General features: G+C 39.0%; 1 protein-coding gene across 4 annotated transcripts in view; it reads left to right on the top strand.

Moving 5' to 3' along the window:
* The first annotated feature begins 338 nt into the window (after positions 1-338).
* Slco1a1 (solute carrier organic anion transporter family, member 1a1) overlaps positions 339-23,624 on the top strand; it is a 75,104-nt gene continuing 51,818 nt past the window's right edge. For 2 of the 4 annotated variants that reach the window (XM_063286621.1, XM_063286620.1), the window contains exons 1-3: positions 358-443; positions 18,418-18,536; positions 23,423-23,564. In XM_063286621.1, the coding sequence (XP_063142691.1) occupies positions 18,477-18,536; positions 23,423-23,564 (202 nt within the window). In that variant the 5' untranslated portion in view covers positions 358-443; positions 18,418-18,476. Of the gene's footprint in view, positions 444-18,417; positions 18,537-23,422; positions 23,565-23,624 lie in introns of all 4 variants that reach the window. The other 2 variants (XM_063286619.1, NM_017111.2) reach the window with 2 other exon arrangements.

Genomic DNA, 23,624 nt, shown 5'->3' with positions numbered 1-23,624 from the left:
TCTATTGCTGGTGAGGGGTTTGTCTGGTTTTGCATGGTAAAACCGCACGAATGAGTTATGGATAAATTTTCCCATAGGGACACATTCCATGTACCTTAAAGGTAGGAAACAAAAGTGTGCCTACATATGTCAGGCTTAACAGGTGGAATTCAGTACTGTCTCCTATGATTTCTGATTGAAAGAAGTGGACCAAGGTAAAATAATTTGCTAGAAATCAAACCAGTCATTATAGATTCTCTGTGTTCTTCCTTTGATTGGAATTGGCTGAAATGATTCCAGCTGGAAGTCATCCAGTAGGCTGTCTCTTTTCGTTAGAGGTAATTTGAGGGATCTGGAAATAGGTGTGTTTCATAAGACTTGTTGCTGTGGTTTTATTTTACCACCACCAGCAAGAGGACCATTTCCTATGGTTTCTTCATGAGTGTACTTCTCTCTTGGCTAAGGTAAAGCAAACCCTTTGTTTCCTTAATTCACAGCAGGTGGAATGAACAGCATGTATTTTCTGATAATACAAAATGTGTGGATACTGAGAGTGAGTGAGTGTGGTTATTCACTTTGAACAAAGTTGTATTCTCCTGTGTTTGAGATATTTCTAAGGACCACCAAAAGGGTGTCTCCTCTCTGGGGTTTCTGCTCAATGAATATAGAGTGTTAATGCAGCAAGATAGTTACTGTTTTAGAGATCTGCTTTGCAGTATGCTCACCTACTTTCTTAGCAATTCTGTCCTGTATTCTTAAAAAGTTTGTGAGCAGACATCCCATCATATATCTTTAAAATAAAACCAACAATGAAAGTGGTTCGCAGTTGTGGTGAATTTTGCCTAAGAATGGTTGTGGTGTGCTCCCACCCCTCATGTGGATGCTAAAGAGGGGGAGATATCACACTTTTTCACTCTGCTTTATTAAAAGTACAGTGTGCTGTTTTCATGAGCATTGATGATTGACGTGGATTTATCTGTATGCTCTGTGATCCTGGGAGCAGACGAAATTGTTTAAACAACTCTCTGCTAACAAAGTGACACGTGGATCACTGTGTGCACATTTCTCATTTAGGTTCAATGTAACATGATTCGAAAACACAGGTTTTGCTGAATCAATGAAACAGATATTGTTTTTCCTTGTTTTCATCTTTAAAGTGCATCCGAAAGATATGTTTTCCGTGTAAAAGGTTGTCTGTCACATTCGAGAAAATTTATTAACATTTAATCCGTTTCCAAGTTCCTGGCTTTCTGTGCTTTATTCACAGTCAAGAGACTTGTTTGTAAAACTTCTCTAACACACCAAAAGTGTTTTGAAAGGAATCTTAAAGATGGTGGTTAAAATTAGCCCGATGATTACTTAGTGCATAGTGTACATGGAAAGAACTATCCAGTGATCTTCTGAGGGGTGATTTCAGTTTCTTTTGGAAAAAATGAAGACTAGATATTTAGAATGGTTTTATTTTAGTCCACTAAAGAAAGTGAAGACACGTTTTAAATGGGAGTGACTTCTCTCTTTCTGATGGGCAGGGTGTGTAAGTGTTCCATTTTTGAGGAGAAAGGTATCTTGGCAGTTAAGTGCCAAGGATTACCTCAAAGTCATACTGCACAGTAAACATTGCAAATGGATTTATTAGGGCTTTTATACCCCATTTTGTGTTTACTATAATTACAAACACAGGGTACAGGACAGGGCATGAGTAAGTTATCACTAGACCAGTTTATGCTGAAATGGGGCATCAAAGTCCTTGGGACAAATTTTACTTTCATAAGCAATAGATAATTGGAGCTTCTCTGAATTTGGATTCATTTCTAGGGACTGGTAAAACTGTAGTAGCAACTACTTAAAAGTTTGGTTAGAAATCTTTTTGATTAGTTTTTGAAGAAATCTAGACAAGAAGTTTATTGGTAGGGTATGACTGCCAATTAAGAAAGGAGGAAGCGGGGTTAAGAAGAGAAATTTCCAAATACATATTGGACTTGTAATACTCTAAGTGAGTCTTAACTACCAGGAGAGCTCCCAAGTGAGACATAAGAATGGAGTTCAGTGCAAATGCAAGAGGTTTGTTTTCAGGTGAGTGACTAGAAGGCAACCCTGAATGGCTATAACAAGCAGTTTTTCTACTTTTTAGGGATACAGGTTACACCAGCAAGGTTACAGTTAAAACTTATTGGCTAAGCATATTGATCTTTGAATCTATTGATTAGCAAGCATGGGCAGAGTGTGAATGCATTCGAATTCTATCTGGGACCAGAGGGTCAGGTGACTATCAGTCAGTACATTCTGTGGGTTTTTCAGAATATCCCTGTTCCTCCCAGCTGTGGGAGGAGAATGGAAGTAAGCCTAGGCTTGACCAGAGACAGGAAACGGGAAACTGGTCTAGCCTTTCCCCAAAGTAGGTGGGTGTAAGACTGACGAAAGCCTCTAGGGTCCTTCAGACTATCAATGATCCACTGGTCAGAGGAACAGAGGAGCTGTTTCTGAAATGTTTTTGGAATTCTGTCTGGAGTTGTCAGATTTTGTCTTACTATATCATATTGGTTATGATAGGAGCAACATTCCTCCCTGAAGAAGAAACAAAGACTACCTACCTCTACTCTAAATCTAATCTCCACTGGCTTTGTAGTACAACAGATGCCAGTGAGTCTATTTTACTGTAGTGTAAGAATGGTCTGAGCCACCCATTGGAGATCCCAGATTTACTTTTATGAAATCTGATGGTAATGAGAGGTGAGGTGAGCAAGTCTAGTAGTCCGGTGGGTGAGGCTATAAATTATGGTCATGAGTTTGACTCAGAAAATTAGTTACTTTTATTTGCCTGATATAATTGTTATATCTCTGTAGCTCCTGGCTCTATCTGAAAACCTAGGCCTAGCTGTGGAAGCTTCTAGCCTCTGTAAAATGTAGGCCTAGATGTTTTCTGCCTTTGAGACTTGCTGCTGAACACCTTCCTAGTTCTTTCTGTGCTCTTACTGGCTGGTTCAACCCAACTGTTTTGGCTCAAAACTCTTGTGTAAGCTGACTAATTCGGTGTGACTTCTCTGTCTCTTTGCCACTCCTGAGTGTCTCTGCTTGGCCTCAAACTAACTTAGGCAATCTGTTCTAATCTTCTGTCTCTTTCTCATATTCTGGTTCTTTTCCTCTTTTCTGTGACTAGATTTTTCTCTCTTCAACCTGTCTTTGTAAACTTCTCCCTATAAAACTGCCTCTTTCCCTCTCTGTACTGCTCTCTTAAGTAGCGTTTCCTTCCTCTTTCTTCTGGTTGGGCATATCCTATTCTGTCAAATCTTTCTCTGATTCATAACTTTGTCTGCTACTCTATTATATATCACTTTCAAACCTGGGCACTTTCTTCTACAAAGTAACTACCTTCATTGTTTCAGACTAGAGGTGTATACTAAGGTTCTGTCTGTATTCCAGCTAGAGGGATTAAAGGAGTGTGCTAAGGACTGAGCTACAACATAGCTAGAAACAGTTGGCTTTTTTTTTTTAGTAAATAACACAATCTTGGCATTCACAGTATGATCAAATATCCTTCAAAACTTGGAGTGACTCAACCAGCACTCTCCAAAGTGACCAGGCAGAGTGTTTATTCAGTAGTTGATATGCAACTAGAATGGCTCAGATTGTTCTGTAATATTTTCAGGACAAATGTGGGTAACCAATTTAAATTTGTGGCCACATTTAAGAGGTTTTTTTTCTCAGAAAAAAATGGGGAGTTGCAAGGGTCTTAATTGACCTTTGACAGCCTGATATAGAGGAATTTCCAGATGGTTTTATGACAGATAGTTGGTGAGAGACAGAGGTCTCTTGGATATTGCACATCCATATGTAAGATCTACCCCAGACAGGTATAGATAGGAAGAAACAGAAGAGAGGAGAGAGCAAGTTTAGTTATCAAATCAGCAACTTGGATCAGTTTGAATTGGTGAGTTATACACGTGGCTGAAAGGTGAATATGGCATCCTCTATTACTACTACCTGGAGAGACCTTGGAAAGGAAGTAATGCTTGAAGAACCTTGTATGTTAGAAGAGAGAACAGCTGATGAGGAGAGAAGGCAACAACAGGTGACTCAAAGGTTAACTTCTTTGATTCACATGTAAGACACTCAGTTACAGACAATGGTACATCCTTATATCTGAATGCATGAAGGTATAGCTTTAATAACTTATTAAACAAGCATTGTTTTTAAATTCTATCTTTCACATAGAATTCAGTGACCAAAAAGCCCAGAGATAAGTTTTGTACTCTGGACATTACAACAGCCATAGCAAGTGGATGCTGGCAGCTGGCAGCAGCAGCAGAGAAAACAAAACAAAATGGAAAAACACAGAACATAGAAAGCTCACACACTAAAAGAAGACCAGTCAGAAACAAAACATGAAGTGGCTACCATCATTCATATATTCAACTAACTATTCATTCAACCTCATTGATTTTCATCTTATGTAAGTCACATTTCTAGTGACTCACAGAAATGAAAGCTTTACACCTATAAGAAGAAAGATACCCTGGCAGTTGAAAGCCAAGGAGTACCATAAAGTTTCAATGTACAACAAACCTCACATAAGAGATTTATTGGGAAGGATGAACCCAGGAGGGTGGCTTCTTGTGCTCAGGAGAGAGGTAACAGAAAACTGAGCAGAAGACAGGGTTTCTAATAGAATTTCTTTGGGGTGGAGCATTCAGGGTGGGAATTGGTGGGATTGCAAGTTGAGCTTGGAATTATTATTCTGTAGGGTGGGGGTGGGGTCCAGGTCTTAGGACAGTTAGACTATTCAGATGGTAGGACCTTATGTTTGGAGATTCCTGGTGGAAGGGCCTGGTCACTCTCATGTTTCAAGGGACTTATAGGCTGACTCTCCCCAGCTCAGGCATGGGCAAGGAGAAACAGAAGAAAGAGAAGGCTAGTGAAAAATTGTACTATGGATTACAAAAATAGAGGCAGGTGAGGGAAGTTGAGAATTTGATGTTTCTTCTATATGTGGTGTAGATTTAAATTATGAGCTGTCTCTGTGCTAAAAATCTCACCATTGTACCATTCTTACCAACATCAGTATCATGTCCTCTCAGGAAGTTAAGTGAATTTGGATTTATATGTGGGAGCCTTGAGTCTGGCACTTTTACTTGTCAGGCTGTTCAGAACTGCCAAGATAGGTTTTATAATTTTCATTTATATCTTGTGAATTTACAGTCCTATTTACAGAATAAATAAGTTGTACCTCAATTTACATGGCACCGTTCTATCTTGCTGTAGTATGTCTGTCTTTCTGTCTGCCTGCCTCTATCTATCTATCTATCTATCTATCTATCTATCTATCTATCTATCAATAGGTAAATTTTAGCTTCCCCAGGAGAAGCATAGTTTCCTAGAGGTCTGGGTCCAAGCAACATTCTCTGGTGACTGAGTCTTTTCTCACTTTTCTATAGAACAGCATAGCTTGTCTTCTTCTTTGGTAGATCTTGGTGACTTAACCAGTGATGGTCACATAGTAAGTGTTCATTAAGTATTTTTTGGAACTACAGGGCAGTAACAAGAACTGGGTTAATATATAAACACTCAGTGGTGACTAGGATTTGGAACTCTGATAAATATTTAAAATGCTCTATAAATTTAGAGCTATTCCAGATCACTTGTTAACTGGATGTGTTCAAAGGATTTTCATAAATCAGTGCTGTGGAGACACCTGAGATATCATCCAGGTATTTTGAGATAAATTGTATAGAGTAAATATGAAAAAAAATCCTACTTTCAAGATAAAAAGCTGAATAGAGCTTGCCCCTTTTCTCCATTGCATATAAATACTTGAATTGACATATTACCTATACACAGATAGACATGTCTGTCCATACTTAATATGTAGGCCATTAATACCAATATTCCTCAAACTATTCCATAAGATAGAAACAGAAGGAACACTGCCCTATTCTTTCTATGAAGTGACAATTACTCTAATACTGAAACCACACAAGGACACAACATAAAAAGAGGACTCCAGGCCAATTTCTCTTATGGATATTGATGTAAAAATACTCAATAAAATTCTAGCAAACTGAATCCAAGAACACATCAAAACCACCATTCATCAAGATTAAGTACCCTTTAACCCAGGGATGAAAGATTGTTTCAATATATGAAAAGTCATTAAGGTAACCCATTATATAAACAAACTAAAAGAAAAAAACCACATGATTATCTTATTAGATGCTGACAGCATTTGACAAAATTCTACGTCCCTTCATGTTAAAAGTATTGAAGAGATCAGGAATTCAAGGCCCAAAGCTAAAAATAATAAAAGCAATTTACTGCAAACCAACAACCAATATCAAATTAATTGGGGAGATACTTGAATCAATCCCACTAAAATTGGGGACAAGACAAAGATGACCAATCTCCACATATCTATTCAGTTTAGTACTTGAAGTTCTAGGTATAGCAATAAGAAAACAAAAAGAGATCAAGGGAATAAAAATTTACAAGGAAGAAATGGTATCACTATTTGCAGATGATAGAATAGTGTACATAAAAAACCCCAAAATTCTACCAGAGAATTTCTAAAGCTGATAAACAATTTCAGCAAAGTGGTCAGATATAAAATTAATTCAAATCAGCAGTCTTCCTTTATATGCATGATAAACGGGATGAGAAAGAAATTAGCACAACAACTCGCTTCACACTAGCCAAAAATAAGGTAAAATATCTTGGGGGTAACTCTAACCAAACCAATGAAAGATCTGTATGACAAGAACTTCAAGTCTTTCAAGAGAGAAATAAAAGATCTCAGAAAATGGAGAGATCTCCCATGCTCATGGATTGGCAGTATTAACATAGTAGAAATGGCCATTCCATTAAAGGCAGTCTATATATTCAACACAATCCCCATCAAAATCCCAACACAATTCTTCAAAGACTTGGAAAGAACAATTTTTAAATTAATTTGGAAAGGCAAAAAACACAGATTAGCAAAAACAATTCTTTTTTTCCTCCATCTTTATTAAATTGGGTATATCTTATTTACATTTCAATTGTTATTTCCTTTCATGGTTTCCAGGCCAACATCCCCCTAACCGCTCCCCCTCCTCTTCTATATCCGTATTCGCCTCCCCATCCTCCCCCCATTACCTCCCTCCCGCAACAATTCCATTCATTGGGGATTCAGTCTTGGCAGGAACAAGGGCTCTTCAACTGGTGCTCTTACTAGGCTATTCATTGCTACCTATGAATTTGGAGCCCAGGGTCAGTACATGTATAGTCTTTGGATAGTGGTTTAGTCCCTGGAAGCTCTGGTTGGTTGGCATTGTTGTTCATATGGGTCTCAAGCCCCTTCAGCTCTTTCAGTCCTTTCTCTGATTCCTTCAACAGGAGTCCCATTCTCAGTTCAGTGCTTTGCTGCTGGCATTTGCCTATGTATTTGCCATATTCTGGCTGTGTCTCTCAGGAGCGATCTACATCCAGTTCCTGTCAGCCTGCACTTCTTTACTTTATCCATCGTATCTAGTTTGGTGGCTGTATATGTATGGGTCACATGTGGGGCAGGCTCTGAATGGGCGTTCCTTCAGCCTCTGTTCTACACTTTGCCTCTTTATTCCCTCCCAAGGATATTGTTGTTCCCCTTATAAAGAAGGAGTGAAGCATTCGCATTTTGGTCATCCTTCTTGAGTTTCATGTGTTCTGTGCATCTAGGGTAATTCGAGCATTTGGGCTAATAGCCACTTATTAATGAGTGCATACCATGTGTGTTTTTCTGTGATTATTAGGTTACCTCACTCAGGATGATATTTTTCAGTTCCATCCATTTGCCTATAAATTTCATAAAGTCATTGTTTTTGATAGCTGAGTAGTATTCCATTGTGTAGATGTACCACATTTTCTGTATCCATTCCTCTGTTGACTAGCATCTGGGTTCTTTCTAGCTTCTGGCTATTATAAATAAGGCTGCTATGAACATAGTGGAGCACGTGTCTTTTTTATATGTTGGGGCATCTTTTGGGTACATGCCCAAGAGAGGTATAGCTGGGTCCTCAGGTAATGCAATGTCCAATTTTCTGAGGAACCTCCAGACTGATTTCCAAAATGGTTGTACCAGTCTACAGTCCCACCAACAATGGAAGAGTATTCCTCTTTCTCCACATCCTTGCCAGCATCTGCTGTTGATAGAGTATTTGATCTTAGTCATTCTGACTGGTGTGAGGTAGAATCTCAGGATTGGTTTGATTTGCATTTCCCTTATGACTAAAGATGTTGAACATTTCTTTAGGTGGTTCTCAGCCATTGGCATTCCTCAGCTATGAATTCCTTGTTTGGCTCTGAAACCCATTTTTAATAGGGTTATTTGTCTCCCTGCAGTCTAACCGTGAGTTCTTTGGATATAAGCCCTCTATCAGTTGTAGGATTGGTAAAGATCTTTTCCCAATCTGTTGGCTACCGTTTTGTCCTAACCACAGTGCCCTGTGCCTGGCAGAAGCTTTGTAGTTTTATGAGATCCCATTTGTCGATTCTTGATCTTAGAGCATAAGTCATTGGTGTTTTATTCAGGAAATTTTTCTCCAGTGCCCATGTGTTTGAGATTCTTCCCCACTTTTTCTTCTATTAGTTTGAGTGTATCTGGTTTGATGTGGAGGTCCTTGATCCACTTGGACTTAAGATTTATACAGGGTGATAAGCATGGATCAACCTGCATTCTTCTACATGCTGACCTCCAGTTGAACCAGCACTATTTGCTGAAAATGTTATCTTTTTTTCATTGAATGGTTTTGGCCCCTTTGTCAAAAATCAAGTGCCCATAGGTGTGCGGGTTCATTTCTGGGTCTTCAATTCTATTTCACTGGTCTATGTGCCTGTCTCTGTACCAATATCTTACAGTTTTTATCACTATTGCTCTGTAATACTGCTTGAGTTCAGGGATAGTGATTCCCCCTGAAGTCCTTTCATTGTTGAGGATAGTTTTAGCTATCCTGAGTTTTTGTTATTCCAGAGAAATTTGCAAATTGTTCTGTCTAACTGTATGAAGAATTGGATTGGAATTTTGATTGGGATTGCATTGAATCTGTAGATTGCTTTTGGTAAAATGGCCGGTTTTACTGTATTAATCCTGCTAATCCTTGAGCATGGGAGATCTTTCCATTTTCTGAGATCTTCTTCAATTTCTTACTTCAGAGACTTAAAGTTCTTATCATTCAGATCTTTCACTTGCTTGGTTAAAGTCACACCAAGGGAAACTATAATTACTACAGAATTGATCTGTGGTGCCTCTTTTCACTCTGCTCCAGCAAATAATGAATTTTGGTTTTTTTGGCTAATAAATCTACTGCCATTTGGCTTCACTACCTTCCCTTGTTCCACAGTAAATTTGATAATTATAGCCATTCTGGCCAATAGTTTTCAGTTCACTTTTTTTTTCTTATTAATTTGAGTATTTCTTATATACATTTCGAGTGTTATTCCCTTTCCCGGTTTCCAGGCAAACATCCCCCTCCCACCTCCCCTTCCTCATGGGTGTTCCCCTCCCAACCCTCTCCCCATTGCCGCCCTCCCCCCCACAGTCTAGTTCACTGGGGGTTCAGTCTTAGCAGGACCCAGGGCTTCCCCTTCCACTGGTGCTCTTACTAGGATATTCATTGCTACCTTTGAGGTCAGAGTCCAGGGTCAGTCCATGTATAGTCTTTAGGTAGTGGCTTAGTCCCTGGAAGCTCTGATTGCTTGGCATTGTTGTACATATGGGGTCTCGAGCCCCTTCAAGCTCTTCCAGTTCTTTCTCTGATTCCTTCAACGGGGGTCCTATTCTCAGTTCAGTGGTTTGCTGCTGGCATTCGCCTCTGTATTTGCTGTATTCTGGCTGTGTCTCTCAGGAGCGATCTACATCCGGCTCCTGTCAGTCTGCACTTCTTTGCTTCATCCATCTTGTCTAATTGGTTGGCTGTATATGTATGGGCCACATGTGGGGCAGGCTCTGAATGGGTGTTCCTTCTGTGTCTGTTTTAATCTTTGCCTCTCCCTTCCCTGCCAAGGGTATTCTTTTTCCTCATTTAAAGAAGGAGTGAAGCATTCACATTTTGATCATCTGTCTTGAGTTTCGTTTGTTCTAGGGATCTAGGGTAATTCAAGCATTTGGGCTAATAGCCACTTATCAATCCAATACTGAGATGATTATGGGCACTCTATGTTTATAATTCATTGGCCAAAAAGGTACTTGAAGACAATGAAGCATTTCTTAGACAAGGACACAATGATCAGTCATTTTTGCCTTAAAAAATGAAAAAAAAAAAACCCTCAACTAACCCCTATACCAAATACCCGTCTCCGCAAACCCAAGCAAACCCCCAGCACATAGTCACTATAGACCAGAGTAAAGTTATATCACCTGTTTGAATATCACCCTGTTCCTAACTGATTCTGAATTTATGTGGTCCTCACTATCTTTAAGAAAAACCCAAAAGGAACAACTTGACACAGGAGACAGACTACAAAGAATTTGGTAGTTAAAAGCTTCTTTTACATATTTTTCCTTTACTTATTGTATTCTACAGAAAAGTTTATATAAAACATATTGAAATTTTGGGGGGTGGTTCAGCAGGTAAAGACAATTGCTACCAAGCCTGGTGACTTGAATTCTACACTTAGAGCCCACACAGTCAAAGTGCAAAGCTAATTCCCATGAGTTGTTCTGTAACTTCCAAACACAAGTTGTGTCCATACACACTCTATATATTTTAGACAGTAATAAAAAAATGTGATATATAAGTAAATTTTATTATTCTGTTTAAAAATATACTGTATTAGAATGTTACCTTTGAATGAAAAGAATAACCATCTTTTTATATAACATTAAATAAAATAAACACTCTGATATGTAAAGGGGAAAAAAAAGTCACACCAAGGTATTTTATATTATTTGGGACTATGATGAAGGGTGTCGTTTCCCTAATTTCTTTCTCGGCTTGTTTCTCTTTTGTTTAGAGGAAGGTTACTGATTTATTTGAGTTAATTTTATATCCAGCCAATTTGATGAAGGTGTTTATCAGGTTTAGTAGTTCTCTAGTGGAACTTTTGGGATCACTTAAATATTCTATCATATCATCTGCAAATAGTGATATTTTGACTTCTTCCTTTCCAATCTGTATCCCTTTGATCTCCTTTTGTTGTCTGATCGGTCTGGCCAGGACATTGAGAAGTATATTGAATAAGTAGAGAGAGAGTGGACAGCCTTGTCTAGTCCCTGATTTTAGTGGGATTGTTTCAAGTTTCTTTCCATTTAGTTTAATGTTAGCTACTGGTTGCTGTATATGGCTTTTACTATGTTTAGGTATAGGCCTTGAATTCCTGTTCTTTCCAGAACTTTTATAATGAAGGGGTGTTGAATTTTGTCAAATGCTTTCTCAGCATCTAAAGAAATGATCATGTGGTTTTTATCTTTCAGTTTGTTCATATAGTGGATTATGTTGATGGTTTTCGTTATATTAAACCATCCCTGCATAACTGGGATGAAGCCTACTTGATCATGAAGGATGATTGTTTTGATGTGCTCTTGGATTTGGTTTGCAAGAATTTTATTGAGTATTTTTGTGTCGATATTCATAAGGGAAATTGATCTTAAGTTCTTTTTCTTTGCTGGGTCTTTGTGTGGTTTAGGTATAAGAGTAAATGTGGCTTCATAGAAGGAGTTTAGTAGCACTCCATCTGTTTCAATTTTGTGGAAGAGTTTGGATAGTATTGGTATGAGATCTTTGAAGGTCTGATAGAATTCTGCACTGAATCCATCTGGACCTGGGCTCTTTTTGGTTGGGAGACTTTTAATGACCGCTTCTATTTCTTTAGGAGTTATGGGGCTGTTTAAATGGTTTATCCGTTCCTGACTTTACTTTGTTACCTTGTATCTGTCGAGGAAATTGTCCATTTCCTCCACATTTTCAAGTTAGGTTGAATAATGGCTTTTGTAATAGGATCTGATGATTTTTTGAATTTCCTCTAATTCTGTTGTTATGTCTCCCCTTTCATTTCTGATTTTGTTAATTTGGACACACTCTCTGTGTCCTCTGGTTAGTTTGGTTAAGGGTTTATCTATCTTGGTGATTTTCTCAAAGAACCAGCTTTTGGTTCTGTTGATTCTTTGTATAGATTTTTTTCTTTCTACTTGGTTGATTTCAACTCTGAGTTTGATTATTTCCTGCCTTCTACTCCTCCTGGATGTATTTGCTTCTTTTTGTTCTAGAGCTTTTAGGTGTGCTGTCAAGCTGCTGATGTGTGCTCTCTCTTGTTTCTTTCTGCAGGCACTCAGAGCTATGAGTTTTCCTCTTAGCACACCTTTCATTGTGTCCCATAAGTTTGGGTATGTTGTACCTTTATTTTCATTAAATTCTAAGAAGTCTTTAATTTCTTTCTTTATTTCTTCCTTGACCAGCTTATCATTGAGTAGAGCATTGTTCAACTTCCATGTATATGTGGGTGTTCTTTCCTTTTTGTTATTGAAGACCAGCTTTAGCCTTTGTTGGTCTGATAGGACGCATGGGATTATTTCTATCTTTCTGTATCTGTTGAGGCCCGTTTTTTGACCAATTATATGGTCAATTTTGGAGAAAGTACCATGAGGTGGTGAGAAGAAGGTATATCTTTTTGTTTTAGGATAGAATGTTCTATAAATATCTGTTAAGTCCATTTGGTTCATGACTTCTCTTAGTCTGTTTATGTCTCTGTTTATTTTCTGTTTCCATGATCTGTCCATTGATGAGAGTGGGGTGTTGAAATCTCCTACTATTATTGTATGAGGTGCAATGTGTGTTTTGAGCCTCAGTAATTTTCTTTTATGTATGTAGGTGCCCATGTATTTGAAGCATAGATATTTAGGATTAAGAGTTCATCTTGCTGGATTTTTCCTTTGATGTATATGAAGTGTCCTTCCTTATCTTTTTTGATGACTTTTGGTTGAAAATCAATTTTATTGGATATTAGAATGGCTACTCCAGCTTGCTTCTTCAGACCATTTGCTCAGAAAGTTGTTTTCCAACCTTTTACTCTGAGGTAGTGTCTGTCTTTGTCTCTGAGGTGTGTTTCCTGTAGGCAGAAAAATGCTGGTTCCTCATTGCATATCCAGTTTGTTAATCTGTGTCTTTTTATTGGGGAATTGAGACCATTGATGTTGAGAGATATTAAGGAATAGTGATTGTTGCTTCCTGTTATATTTGTATTTGGATGTGAGATTATGTTTTTATGGTTGTCTTCTTTTTATTTTGTTACAAAACGATTAGTTCTTGCTTTTTCTAGGGTGTATCTTGCCTCTTTGTTTTGGGCTTTACCATTTATTATCCTTTGTCAGGCTGGATTTGTAGAAAGATATTGTTTAAATTTGGTTTTGTCATGGAATACCTTGATCTATGTTAATTGAGAGTTTTGCTGGATACAGTAACCTAGGCTGGCATTTGTGTTCTCTTAGGGTCTGTATGACATCTGTCCAGAATCTTCTGGTTTTCATAGTCTCTGGTGAGAAGTCTGTTGTAATTCTGATAGGTCTGCCTTTATATGTTACTTGATCTTTTTCCCTTACTGCTTTTAGTATTTTTTCTTTGTTTTGTGCATTTGATGTTCTTACTATTATGTGACAGGAGCAGTTTCTTTTCTGGTCCAATCTATTTGGAGTTCTGTAGGCTTCTTGTATGTTTATGGGCATCTCTTTCTTTAGGTTAGGGAAGTTTTCGTCTATGATTTTGTTGAAGATATTTATTGGTTCTTTGAGTTAGGAGTCTTCACTCTCTTCTATACCTATTATCCTTAGGTTTGATCTCCTCATTGTGTCCTGGATTTTCTGTATGTTTTGAGCCAGTAGCTTTTTCTGTTTTACATTATCTTTGACAGTTGTGTCGATGATTTCTATGGAATCTTCTGTTCCTGAGATTCTCTCTTTTATCTCTTGTATTCTGTTGGTGATGCTTGTCTCTATGGCTCCTTGTCTCTTCCTTTGATTTTTCTATATCCAGGGTTGTATCCCTTTCTGCTTTTTTTATTGCTTCTATTTCCATTTTTAATTCCTTCACCTGTTTGATGATGTTTTCCTGTAATTCTTTCAGAGATTTTTGTGTTTCCTCTCTAAAGGCTTCTCCTTGTTTCTTTGTGTTTTCCTGCATTTCTCCACGGGAGATCTTTATGTCTTTCTTGAAGTCCTCCATCATCATGATCAAATGTGAATTTAAATCTAGATCTTGCTTTTCTGGTGTGTTTGGATGTTCAGTGTTTGCTTTGGTGGGAGAGTTGGGCTCTGATGATGCCATATAGTCATGGTTTCTCTTGCTTGGGTTCCTGTGCTTGCCTCTCACCATCAGGTTGTCTCTGGTGTTACCTTGTTCTGCTCTTTTTGAAAGTGGCTAGACTGTCCTATAGGCCTGTGTGTCAGGAGTGCTGTAGACCTTTTCCTGTTTTCTTTCAGCCAGTTATGGGAACAGAGTGTTCTGCTTTCAGACGTGTAGTCATTCCTGTCTACTGGTCTTCAGCTGTTCCTGTGGGCATGTGTCCTGAGACTACCAGGCAGGTCACTTGGAATAGAAAAGTTGGTCTTACCTCTGATCTTGGGCCTGAATTCGGTCTTTTGTGCTGGGTTTCAGCTCTTTGTGAGGGCAGCCACTAGATGGGCCTGCCCCACCTTCTCCTGGGTCCCTGTGCACAGGTGGCCCAGATGATGCTAGGTGCTTTAATCTAGAGTCAAAAATGTAGGCAGAGAGTAGTCTCCTCTGGCTTTCCAGAAATGTCTGCATCTCTGAAGGTCTAGCTCTTCCTCCCAAAGGATTGGGTACACAGAGCTGTTTGGCCAGGTCCCTTCAGATCTGGGCACTGTCTGGACCACAGGGCTCCTGTAGCTTGAGTGCCCCTATCTTCCTGTTCCCAGAGGCCCTATACAGTTTCCTTTTGGCCCTGGGATGTGGGCAAGGGTGGGAAATACTGGAAGTCTCTCCTTCTCTGCAGTCTCAGGAATGCCCACCTGTCTGGCCGATAAGCTCTCTCTCCCACAGGGTTTGGGAGCAGGAAGCTGTGGGCCGGGATCACCTAGGTTCTGTAAAAACAATCCTTAACAATAAAATAACTGCTAGGGGAATCACCATCCCTGACCTAAAACTATACTACAGTGCAATAGTGATAATAACTGTATAGTATTGGTACAAAGACAGACATGTTGATCAATGGAATAGAATTGAAGGTCCAGAAAAAAAATCACACTCTATGGACACTTGATCTTTGACCAAGAAGCCAAAAATATACAAGGAAGATGAAAAAACATCTTCAATAAATGGTGGTGGTCTAACTGGCTGTCTGTATACAGAAAAATGAAAATAGACCCATATTTGTCACCTTGCACAAAACTCAAGTTCAAGTGGTTCAAGGCCCTCAACATAAAACTAGATACACTGAAACTAATAGAAGAGAAAGTGTACCACCTTCCATCAATCAGAATGGCTAAGATCAAAACCCCAGGTGACAGCACAAGTTGGTGAGGATATGGAGAAAGAGGAACTTCTCCACATCCATCCATTTGCCTCCTTTGCTGGTGGGATTGCAAACCAGTACTACCACTCTGGAAATCAATCTGAAGGTTCCTCAGAAAATTAGAAATAGATCCACCTGAAGACCCAGCTATCTTGGGAGTATACCCAAAAGATATCCCACCATGCCACAGGGACACATGTTCCACTATGTTCATAGCAGCCTTGCTTGTAGTAGCCAGAAGCTGGAAACAACCCAGATGTCCCACAACAGAGTAATGGATACAGAAAATATTTTTCATTTACACAATGGAATTCTACTCAGCTATTAAGAAAGAGGATATCCTGAGTTTTGCAGGCAAATGGATGGAAAATATCATCTTGGTAAGGTAACTCAGATCCAAAAGGACATGCACGGTATGTACTCACTAGTAAGTGAACATTAGTCAAAAATGTACAGAATACCCAAGATACAGTCCACAGAACTCAAAAAGGTTAAGAAACTGAAGGGGCCAAGAAAGCATGCCTAAATCCCACTTGGGAGAGAGAAGAAAGTAATCACAGGAGGTGGGACAAACGGTGGGGGACTTGGATGAGAAAGGGGACAGGGAGGGGAAGAGAAGAACATGAGCAAGGAATGGGTGGGGGAAAAGGACTGATGCCCTGGGGGCCAGCAGGAAGAATGGAAACAGGCAACCTCAGGAGGTAGGAGTTGCTGGGACCCTCCAAAATGTACCAGAGACAAGAGAGGCGAGAGACTCTCAGGACTCAAAGGGAGTCTCAAAAGGACTCAAAAGGACCTTAGATGAAATGCCCTACAGTGGGGAAAAGGAACTTATAGATTCCATCTCCAGCCGAAAGACCAAGCATCAAGTGAGGGATGGGGTTGCTATCCCACAGTAAAAACTCTGACCCATAAATGTTCCTGTCTGAAAGAATTGCAAGGTCGAAAATGAAAAAGAGCCTGAGGAAAAGGAAGTTCAGTGACCGGCCCAAAATGGGATCCAGCTCAAGGGGAGGCCTCAAGGCATGACACTATTACTGAGGCTATGGAGCACTCAAAAAAAGGGACTTATCATGACTGCCCTCAGGAAGACCCAACAAACAGCTGAAAGAGTCAGATGCAGATGTTTTCACCCAACCAATGGACAGAAGCTGCAGACGCCTATGGTTGAAATAGGGAAAAGCTGGCGGAAGCTGAGGAGGAGGGCAACCCTGTAAGAGGACCAGCAGTCTCAACTAACCTGAACCTACGAGATGTCTCAGACACTGGACTACCAACCAGGCAGCATACACCAGCTGAGATGAGGCTCCCAACACATATGCAGCAGAGGACTGCTGGGTCTGGGTTTTGTCAGAGAAGATGCACCTAACCCTCAAGAGACTGGAGGCTCCAGGGAGTTTAGAGGTTTCCTGGGGTGGAGAATGAAAAGGTGGGGACATCTTTGTGGAGATTGAAGGTGGGGGATGGGATGTGGAACAGTCAGAGAGTAGACTGGGAGTGGGATAAAACCTGGAATGTAAAACAAAAAATTAAAATTAAAAAAGTGTAGGTCACAAATAACCATGTAGAGTTCTCTATTTAGGTGTCTGGTCATTTTGTAACCCCTACATTTTTCAAACCTGAATTGCTAGATTCTGCCCCAGATCATAGACTTATTTGTTGTTTTCATGTAGGTTGTTTTTATGATTAAAATGATTCTCTGTCTCCCAGGTTTCTGTGAATCAACATTGCCCCAGAAAGTGTTTATCTTTCTGAGACTCCAGAGAAGTCTTGGAATGAAAAGAAACAAGGAAGGAAGCCTAGGCTTCTGTGAGGCAGAGGTTTAGTAAATCACAAAAAATGTTGTCCCATTTGTAAAGGCAGGAGTCCTGAAGTGAGTTAATCACCTGGGGCTCACTTGCTTTTGCTAAAGAATTGAGAAGCCTGGTTTTAACCACATTGTCATTAGCTTAAGGTCAGAGTTTAACAAGCTCTAAGGGTATCTTTAACATTGCTAAAAGAATCGGCATAGTGTTTTTTTGTGTTTACTTTTTCAGTGGAAATCAAACAAATCCAATCCTATCCTGTGCAGTTATTTATAAGGTTTGTCAGAGTAAATAAAAACAAATAGCAAAAAAAAAAATTAGAAAAAAATCAAAACAAAAATTCCCTAGGTATTTTTTTAAAACATTTCAGGTTAAATTATTCCTATTTGTGTGTGTGTGTGTGTGTGTGTGTGTGTGTGTGTGTGTGAAGATGCATAGTACAGAAACCAGAAGTCGATGCGAATGTCTTCCTATAGAATGTTCTAGTTTATGTTTTATGATGGGGTCTCTTCACTCAACATGTAATTAGAGGGCCCAGTCGGCATACTGCACTGATCCTGTTCTTCAGGTCCTTCCAGTGAAGGGCTTACAGGCACATGCAGAAAAGCCCCAATTTTTTACTTGCCTGCTAAGAATTCAGTCAGGGCATCAAGCATAAGAATCAAACACTTTGCCACTGAACCACCTCCCTCTCTGTGCTGTACAGTTTTACTGGAACTTGACGTTCACTAGAATAATTTGGGAAGAGGAAAATCAGTTGGAAAAATGTCCCAATGAGATTGCCCTATGGTCTAGCATGTAGTGCATTTTTTTAAATTTAGAATTGATATGTGAGGGCCTAGCTCATGGTAGGTGGGTCACTGCTTGGTAGGTGATCCTGAGTTATATAAGCAGACTGACAGGAAGCAGTGTTCCTCCTTGGCTTCTGCATTGGCTCCAGCATCCAGGTTGCTGTTTTGGGCTCCTGTCCCAACTTCCCTAAGAGATGAACTTAATATACAACTGTCAGCTAAAATAAACCCTTTCCTTTTAGTTTCCCTTTGGCCCTGGTATTTTGTCACACCAATAGAAACTCTGATTAAGACACCTTTTCCCTAGGAGAGAGTTTTTTTTGAATGGCTTGTTACAGTTCAGAAAATTATTTAACAGCTTTCTCCTTTCTTAGAAAGACAGCAAAGCAAAGACTTTTAAAGCGAAGAAGCTGGAAACAATCAGAAGAACACCATGGAAGAAACAGAGAAAAAGATTGCAACACAAGAGGGTAGATTGTTTTCCAAGATGAAGGTATGGTTGTTTCTATATATTCATGCATATACTCAGGAAAGCCATTTGAAACAAGCATCGAACGTGCTTGTAACATTGCTCAGCTCACACAAAATTTTCCAACACAAATGCTCTTTCACTCAATGTGCTGCTAATTCCTTGCCTTAGAAACGGTTGATTTTTCAATGAGGGGTGTCTAACCAGTATTATTCGTTCAGGAAACAGAATAATTCAGGGCTGTGCTTCTCAACTGGTGAGTTCTCAACTTATGGGTTGGATGACCCTTTCACAGGGGTCGCATATCAGTTATCCTGCATATCAGATATTTAAATTACAGCTCATAGAAGTAGCAAAATGAGAGTTAGAAAGTAACGATAAATTTATGATTGTAGTCAGCACAACAAGAAGAACCATATTGCATGGTCACAGCATTAGGAAGGTTGAGAACCACTACTGTAGAAGTCCTTAAAGAAGAATCGGGTTTAAAATGTTTTAGATGAGTATTATGTTGTGGTCGGATTTAGTCTTAAGTCAGAGGCTAGCCTAGTGCTCAGCTTCAGAGTCCTGACAGAAGGTGAAGGGTTGTAGCTAGAAATCAGCTCCACAATGTAAGTGCTTTGTTCATTAATATAAAAAGATGGCTCCATGACCTGGCTAGAAAAAATATTTTCTTCAAGCTTTGGCAACATAGCAATCATTGTTTGTAAGACAGTAGCCCATTCTGCTGGCTGCTTTGGTGGTTTTCAGTGTTTTAGAAACAACTATTGTTCTCATAGCTCCAGAGGTATCTTTACGTCACAAATGTGAACTTATATTAAACGAAGAAATTCAAGCATTGGCTAAGTTTCTAGGGTGTTTCTCAAAATGTTCCTCTCTAAGATGCTGCCTCTTAAATCATCCTATTGAAAGCTCATTTTGTCTTTACCTACACGTAGTGGAATTTGCATCTTAATGTAAAAGAGGCTTCAGACTCAGCCCAGGGAAAGTGTTTTCACTTGCAATGATGTACGGATAATAGGAAGCCAACCACGGTCAAGGCTCAGGTCAACCTTTAGTTCGTACAGCTTCAGAGGAGCCCAGGTCCTTTGGCTCCTAACCTTCCCAGAGGCTTAGTCGGCGTGCCATTTTGGACAGTTTATAAAACCTGTTTATACTTCAGTGTTGTACATTTGAAAAGGGTAATGGTAATCCTATATTTTAAGATTTAAAAATTCTTTCTGAGTCCTCACTATGTATGTGTCTGTCTCTCTGTCTGTCTCTGCTACTGTTTTTGTGTGTGCTCACCTTCAAGGGTTGTCCTACACTGCTGGTATGAAAGATTAAACCCAGGCACTTACACACAGCAGGCAACTTCTCTTCTCCTGCTCTGTACCTCCGTTAAGATGTTTAAAGCATCTTAGAAAGACTTAAAACACCTTTAAGATGCTTTAATATTTTTACATTTATGTTTTATTTAATGTATGTGGATGCTTTGCTCCCGTGTATGTTGGTACACCATTTTCATTTCTTGTATTTTTGAAGGACAGAAGGTGTTAGATCACCCGAGACTAGAGTTGCAGGTGACTGTGAACTACCATGTGGGTACTTGGAACATAATACAAGTTTTCAACAAGAGCGGCCATTGCTTCTAAGTACTGAGCAACAACTCTAGCTTCAAATATTAGGATAATGATGAGTATTGTGATTACTAGACCGTATTTGGAGAGAGAGGTCATCAGATATCATTATAAACAGTAGTGCTGAATGTTTGTCTTCGTTAATTTTTTTCAAGGAAACCATATTTATTTATTTATTTTTTCTTTTATTGGATATTTTAAATTTACATTTCAAGTGTTATTTCCTTTCCTGGTTTCCCAGACATAAGCCCCCTATCCCATCCTCCTCCCCTTCTTCTACAAAGTTGTTCCCCTTCACTTTCACCCCCACCCGACATTCCACTACACAGAGGAACACTCCTCCATTGTTGGTGGGATTGCAAGCTGGTACAACCACTCTGGAAATCAGTCTGGAGGTTCCTCAGAAAATTGGACATTGCACTACCTGAGGACCCAGCTATACCTCTCCTGGGCATAGACCCAAAAGATGCTCCAACATACAGCAAAGACATGCTCCACTATGTTCATAGCAGTCTTATTCATAATAGCTAGAAGCTGGAAAGAACCCAGATGCCCTTCAATAGAGGAATGGATACAGAAAATGTTAACTGTATTAATGAGGGTTTCTATTACTGTGAAGAGACACCATGATAAGTGCAAATCTTATTAAAAACCTTTAATTGGGGCTGGCTTACTGGTTCAGTTTTAGTCCACCATGACAATATTGGTGGCATGCAGGCAGATGTGGTGATAGAAAAAGAGCTAAGAATTATACATCAAGATTGATGGGCAGCAGGAAAATTATGTACTGGGCTGACTTGAACTTCTGAAACCCAAAGCCCATCCCTACTGACACATTTCACCCAACAAGGCCACATCTACTCCAATAGTGTTAGTTCCTGGTAGCCAAGAATTCACATCTATGATCTTTTGAGGTCTGTTCCTGTTCAAACCACCACAGTTACTCTGGAGTTTAATAACTCTACAAATTGGTGTAAATGTTATGGGAAAATGTTCACACCATGAGTATATAAGACAAAATTTAGAGGTAACTTGTTCAAAAATAATTAGACTCTTCTTTGACTTTAGAACTATCTAAAAAGTTGGGGTGGTAAAAAAATCTACTCTGTCAGACTGAAAGTTCTTCTTGATAGATACGTAATCATTAGGAAAAGTCTCTCAGGACAAGGAAAACATGGCCTTCATAGCCTCCAAGCAAGCATGCCCTATTGACCTCACCAGGTGCCAATGGATAGTTGTAACCCAGTGTGACCAGACAGATAGCCCTGGTTTAGCTAAAGTTAACAAAACCAACCCAAAACTCGTGAAGCTTGGAAAAAGACTGTTAGTAACAAAAAGACGTTGATGGGCAAGAGAGAGAAAAAGTTCCATGTATGCATGAAATCAACAGAGTAAATTTAATCAATAAAAATTACTAAAGCAAAGACAGGAGCATTTATCGGGGGGATGGGATAGATAACTTGATCAGTAATGTACTTGCATTTGAGGCAGGAGGGCTTGTGTTCAGTCACCAAGTCTATATGGAAAATAGGGATGGCAATGTATAACTCTAATCTCAGCTTGGAGGGATGGAGTCAGACAAATAGCTGGTGAGCCAGCCTTGCCTTCTAGGTGAATTGTAGGCAGGTGAGACTCAAGTTTTTAAAACAATGTACAAATGTTGAGGAATTTTTCTGAGGTTGTCTTCTGGTCTCCCCATGTACATATTCATACATTAACTCATCCCACATGAGTGTGCAAACACACACACAAAGACAGGATGAAAGAAAAAGAGAGAAAAAAGTAAAAGTCCCTTAGGAAGCAGGAGAAGACTGCTCTAAAGGAGTTTGCTGCAGACTCTAGAGTCTTGAGGTAAAAAGTCAGTAGGATTCGATTTTTAAATACAGATGTTACATGGCAGTAGACCTGAATGAGTATATCCACTGGTTTCTTTTATTTTCTGCCCAGAAAAAAGTACTTTAGAGGAAGCACAGAGGAATAAAATGTTTAGCTTTTTGTTTCAAAATATAAATAGAATAAATGATCTTCCCAAAGATGAGTTTTTAAAAATTGGTAGATCTTGATTATAATGATAGGATCTGAAATATAAAATGTGAAAAGTATCACATCCTCTAAGGGATTTACGGTGAGATGAAGGAACATCTCTGCAAATTGCATTTGGAATCAGAAAACAAATGTCTGTACTTTTGACCTACATTAGTTACTAGGTGTTCGCATTTCACACCCAGTTCTCCCTTTTCTCCTTCCTTCTTTCTTCTTTCTTTCCTTCCTTCCTTCCTTCCTTCCTTCCTTCCTTTCTTTCTTTCTTTCTTTCTTTCTTTCTTTCTCTCTTTTTTCTCCTTTTTTATTTGTATATCTTTCTGTTCTGGTTTAGTCAAATAAGTTTGCATTTGTGACAATAAATTTACAAGCACTAAATACTAATCAAACACAATAAATTTACATAGTATTTCAGATGAGGCAGTACAGAAATTTCAGAAGCTGGGGTGATATTTGCCATCAGTCAGTTGCTAGAAGATAAGTTGGGAAAACAGGAAACTCATTCACTCAAACATCACTCAAAATGAGTTAATTAGTCATAGAAAGGTAGTGAGGTGCATTATTTACATGGCTACCTTTTACCCTGCACATGAGGGACGCCAAAAATGTTTTATTGTTTTTCTATGAATACAACTTTAATGAGATAAAGTGTTACAGAGACTATTGTACCAGGAAGAAATAAAAAAAAATTATGTATCGTTGCTGTGTGGCCATTGACACTAATAGTGAGAATGTTGCTTGTTGTGTCTAAAAATGCCGAAAAAGAGGACAAAGTGTTAAACTGGCCAAGGAAATCCAGAGACCTGTTATTCCTGCAGAGAGAGCACTGTAGGCTTACTGCAGACACAATGTCTTGGTATAATTCTGTGTTCTGTTCTTTCTTCTCCATAAAGTGGACAGCATGTGACCTGTAGATAACAATAGAATGCCGACGACCCACCAACAGCTCTCTATGTCTTACGTAGAAAAGCTCCATGTCTTTCTCTATGAATAAGGTACACTGATGAAAGTGGAAATCCATAAGTATCTACCAAATTCCCCACTGTTAACCAACTTTTCTAACTTTGCTTTTCCAGAATGAGGACACATGACATACAGAAGAAATTATACTTTAAAGTTTGCTGCATGTTCAAGGACTTTTTATGGTGGATATAATTATTCACCTCATGGAGGAAACTGTTTATCAGTAGATGACAGATACATATTGAAACCAAAACTTTTTATTTTTTTCTTAAATATTTTTCTTCTTAGGTGTTTCTGCTGTCATTAACATGTGCATGTTTAACCAAATCACTATCAGGAGTATATATGAATTCCATGCTCACACAAATAGAGAGACAATTTGATATCTCCACATCTGTAGCTGGATTAATCAATGGGAGCTTTGAGATTGGTGAGTTATTTTTACATTTACTTACCTTTATATATTGATATTTTCTCCTTATTACTTGCA

This window comes from Rattus norvegicus, chromosome 4 (assembly GCF_036323735.1).
Source record: "Rattus norvegicus strain BN/NHsdMcwi chromosome 4, GRCr8, whole genome shotgun sequence".
Classification (NCBI taxonomy): domain Eukaryota; kingdom Metazoa; phylum Chordata; class Mammalia; order Rodentia; family Muridae; genus Rattus; species Rattus norvegicus.
Note: the sequence above shows the minus strand (reverse complement) of the source record. Positions and strands in the feature narration are given on the sequence as shown.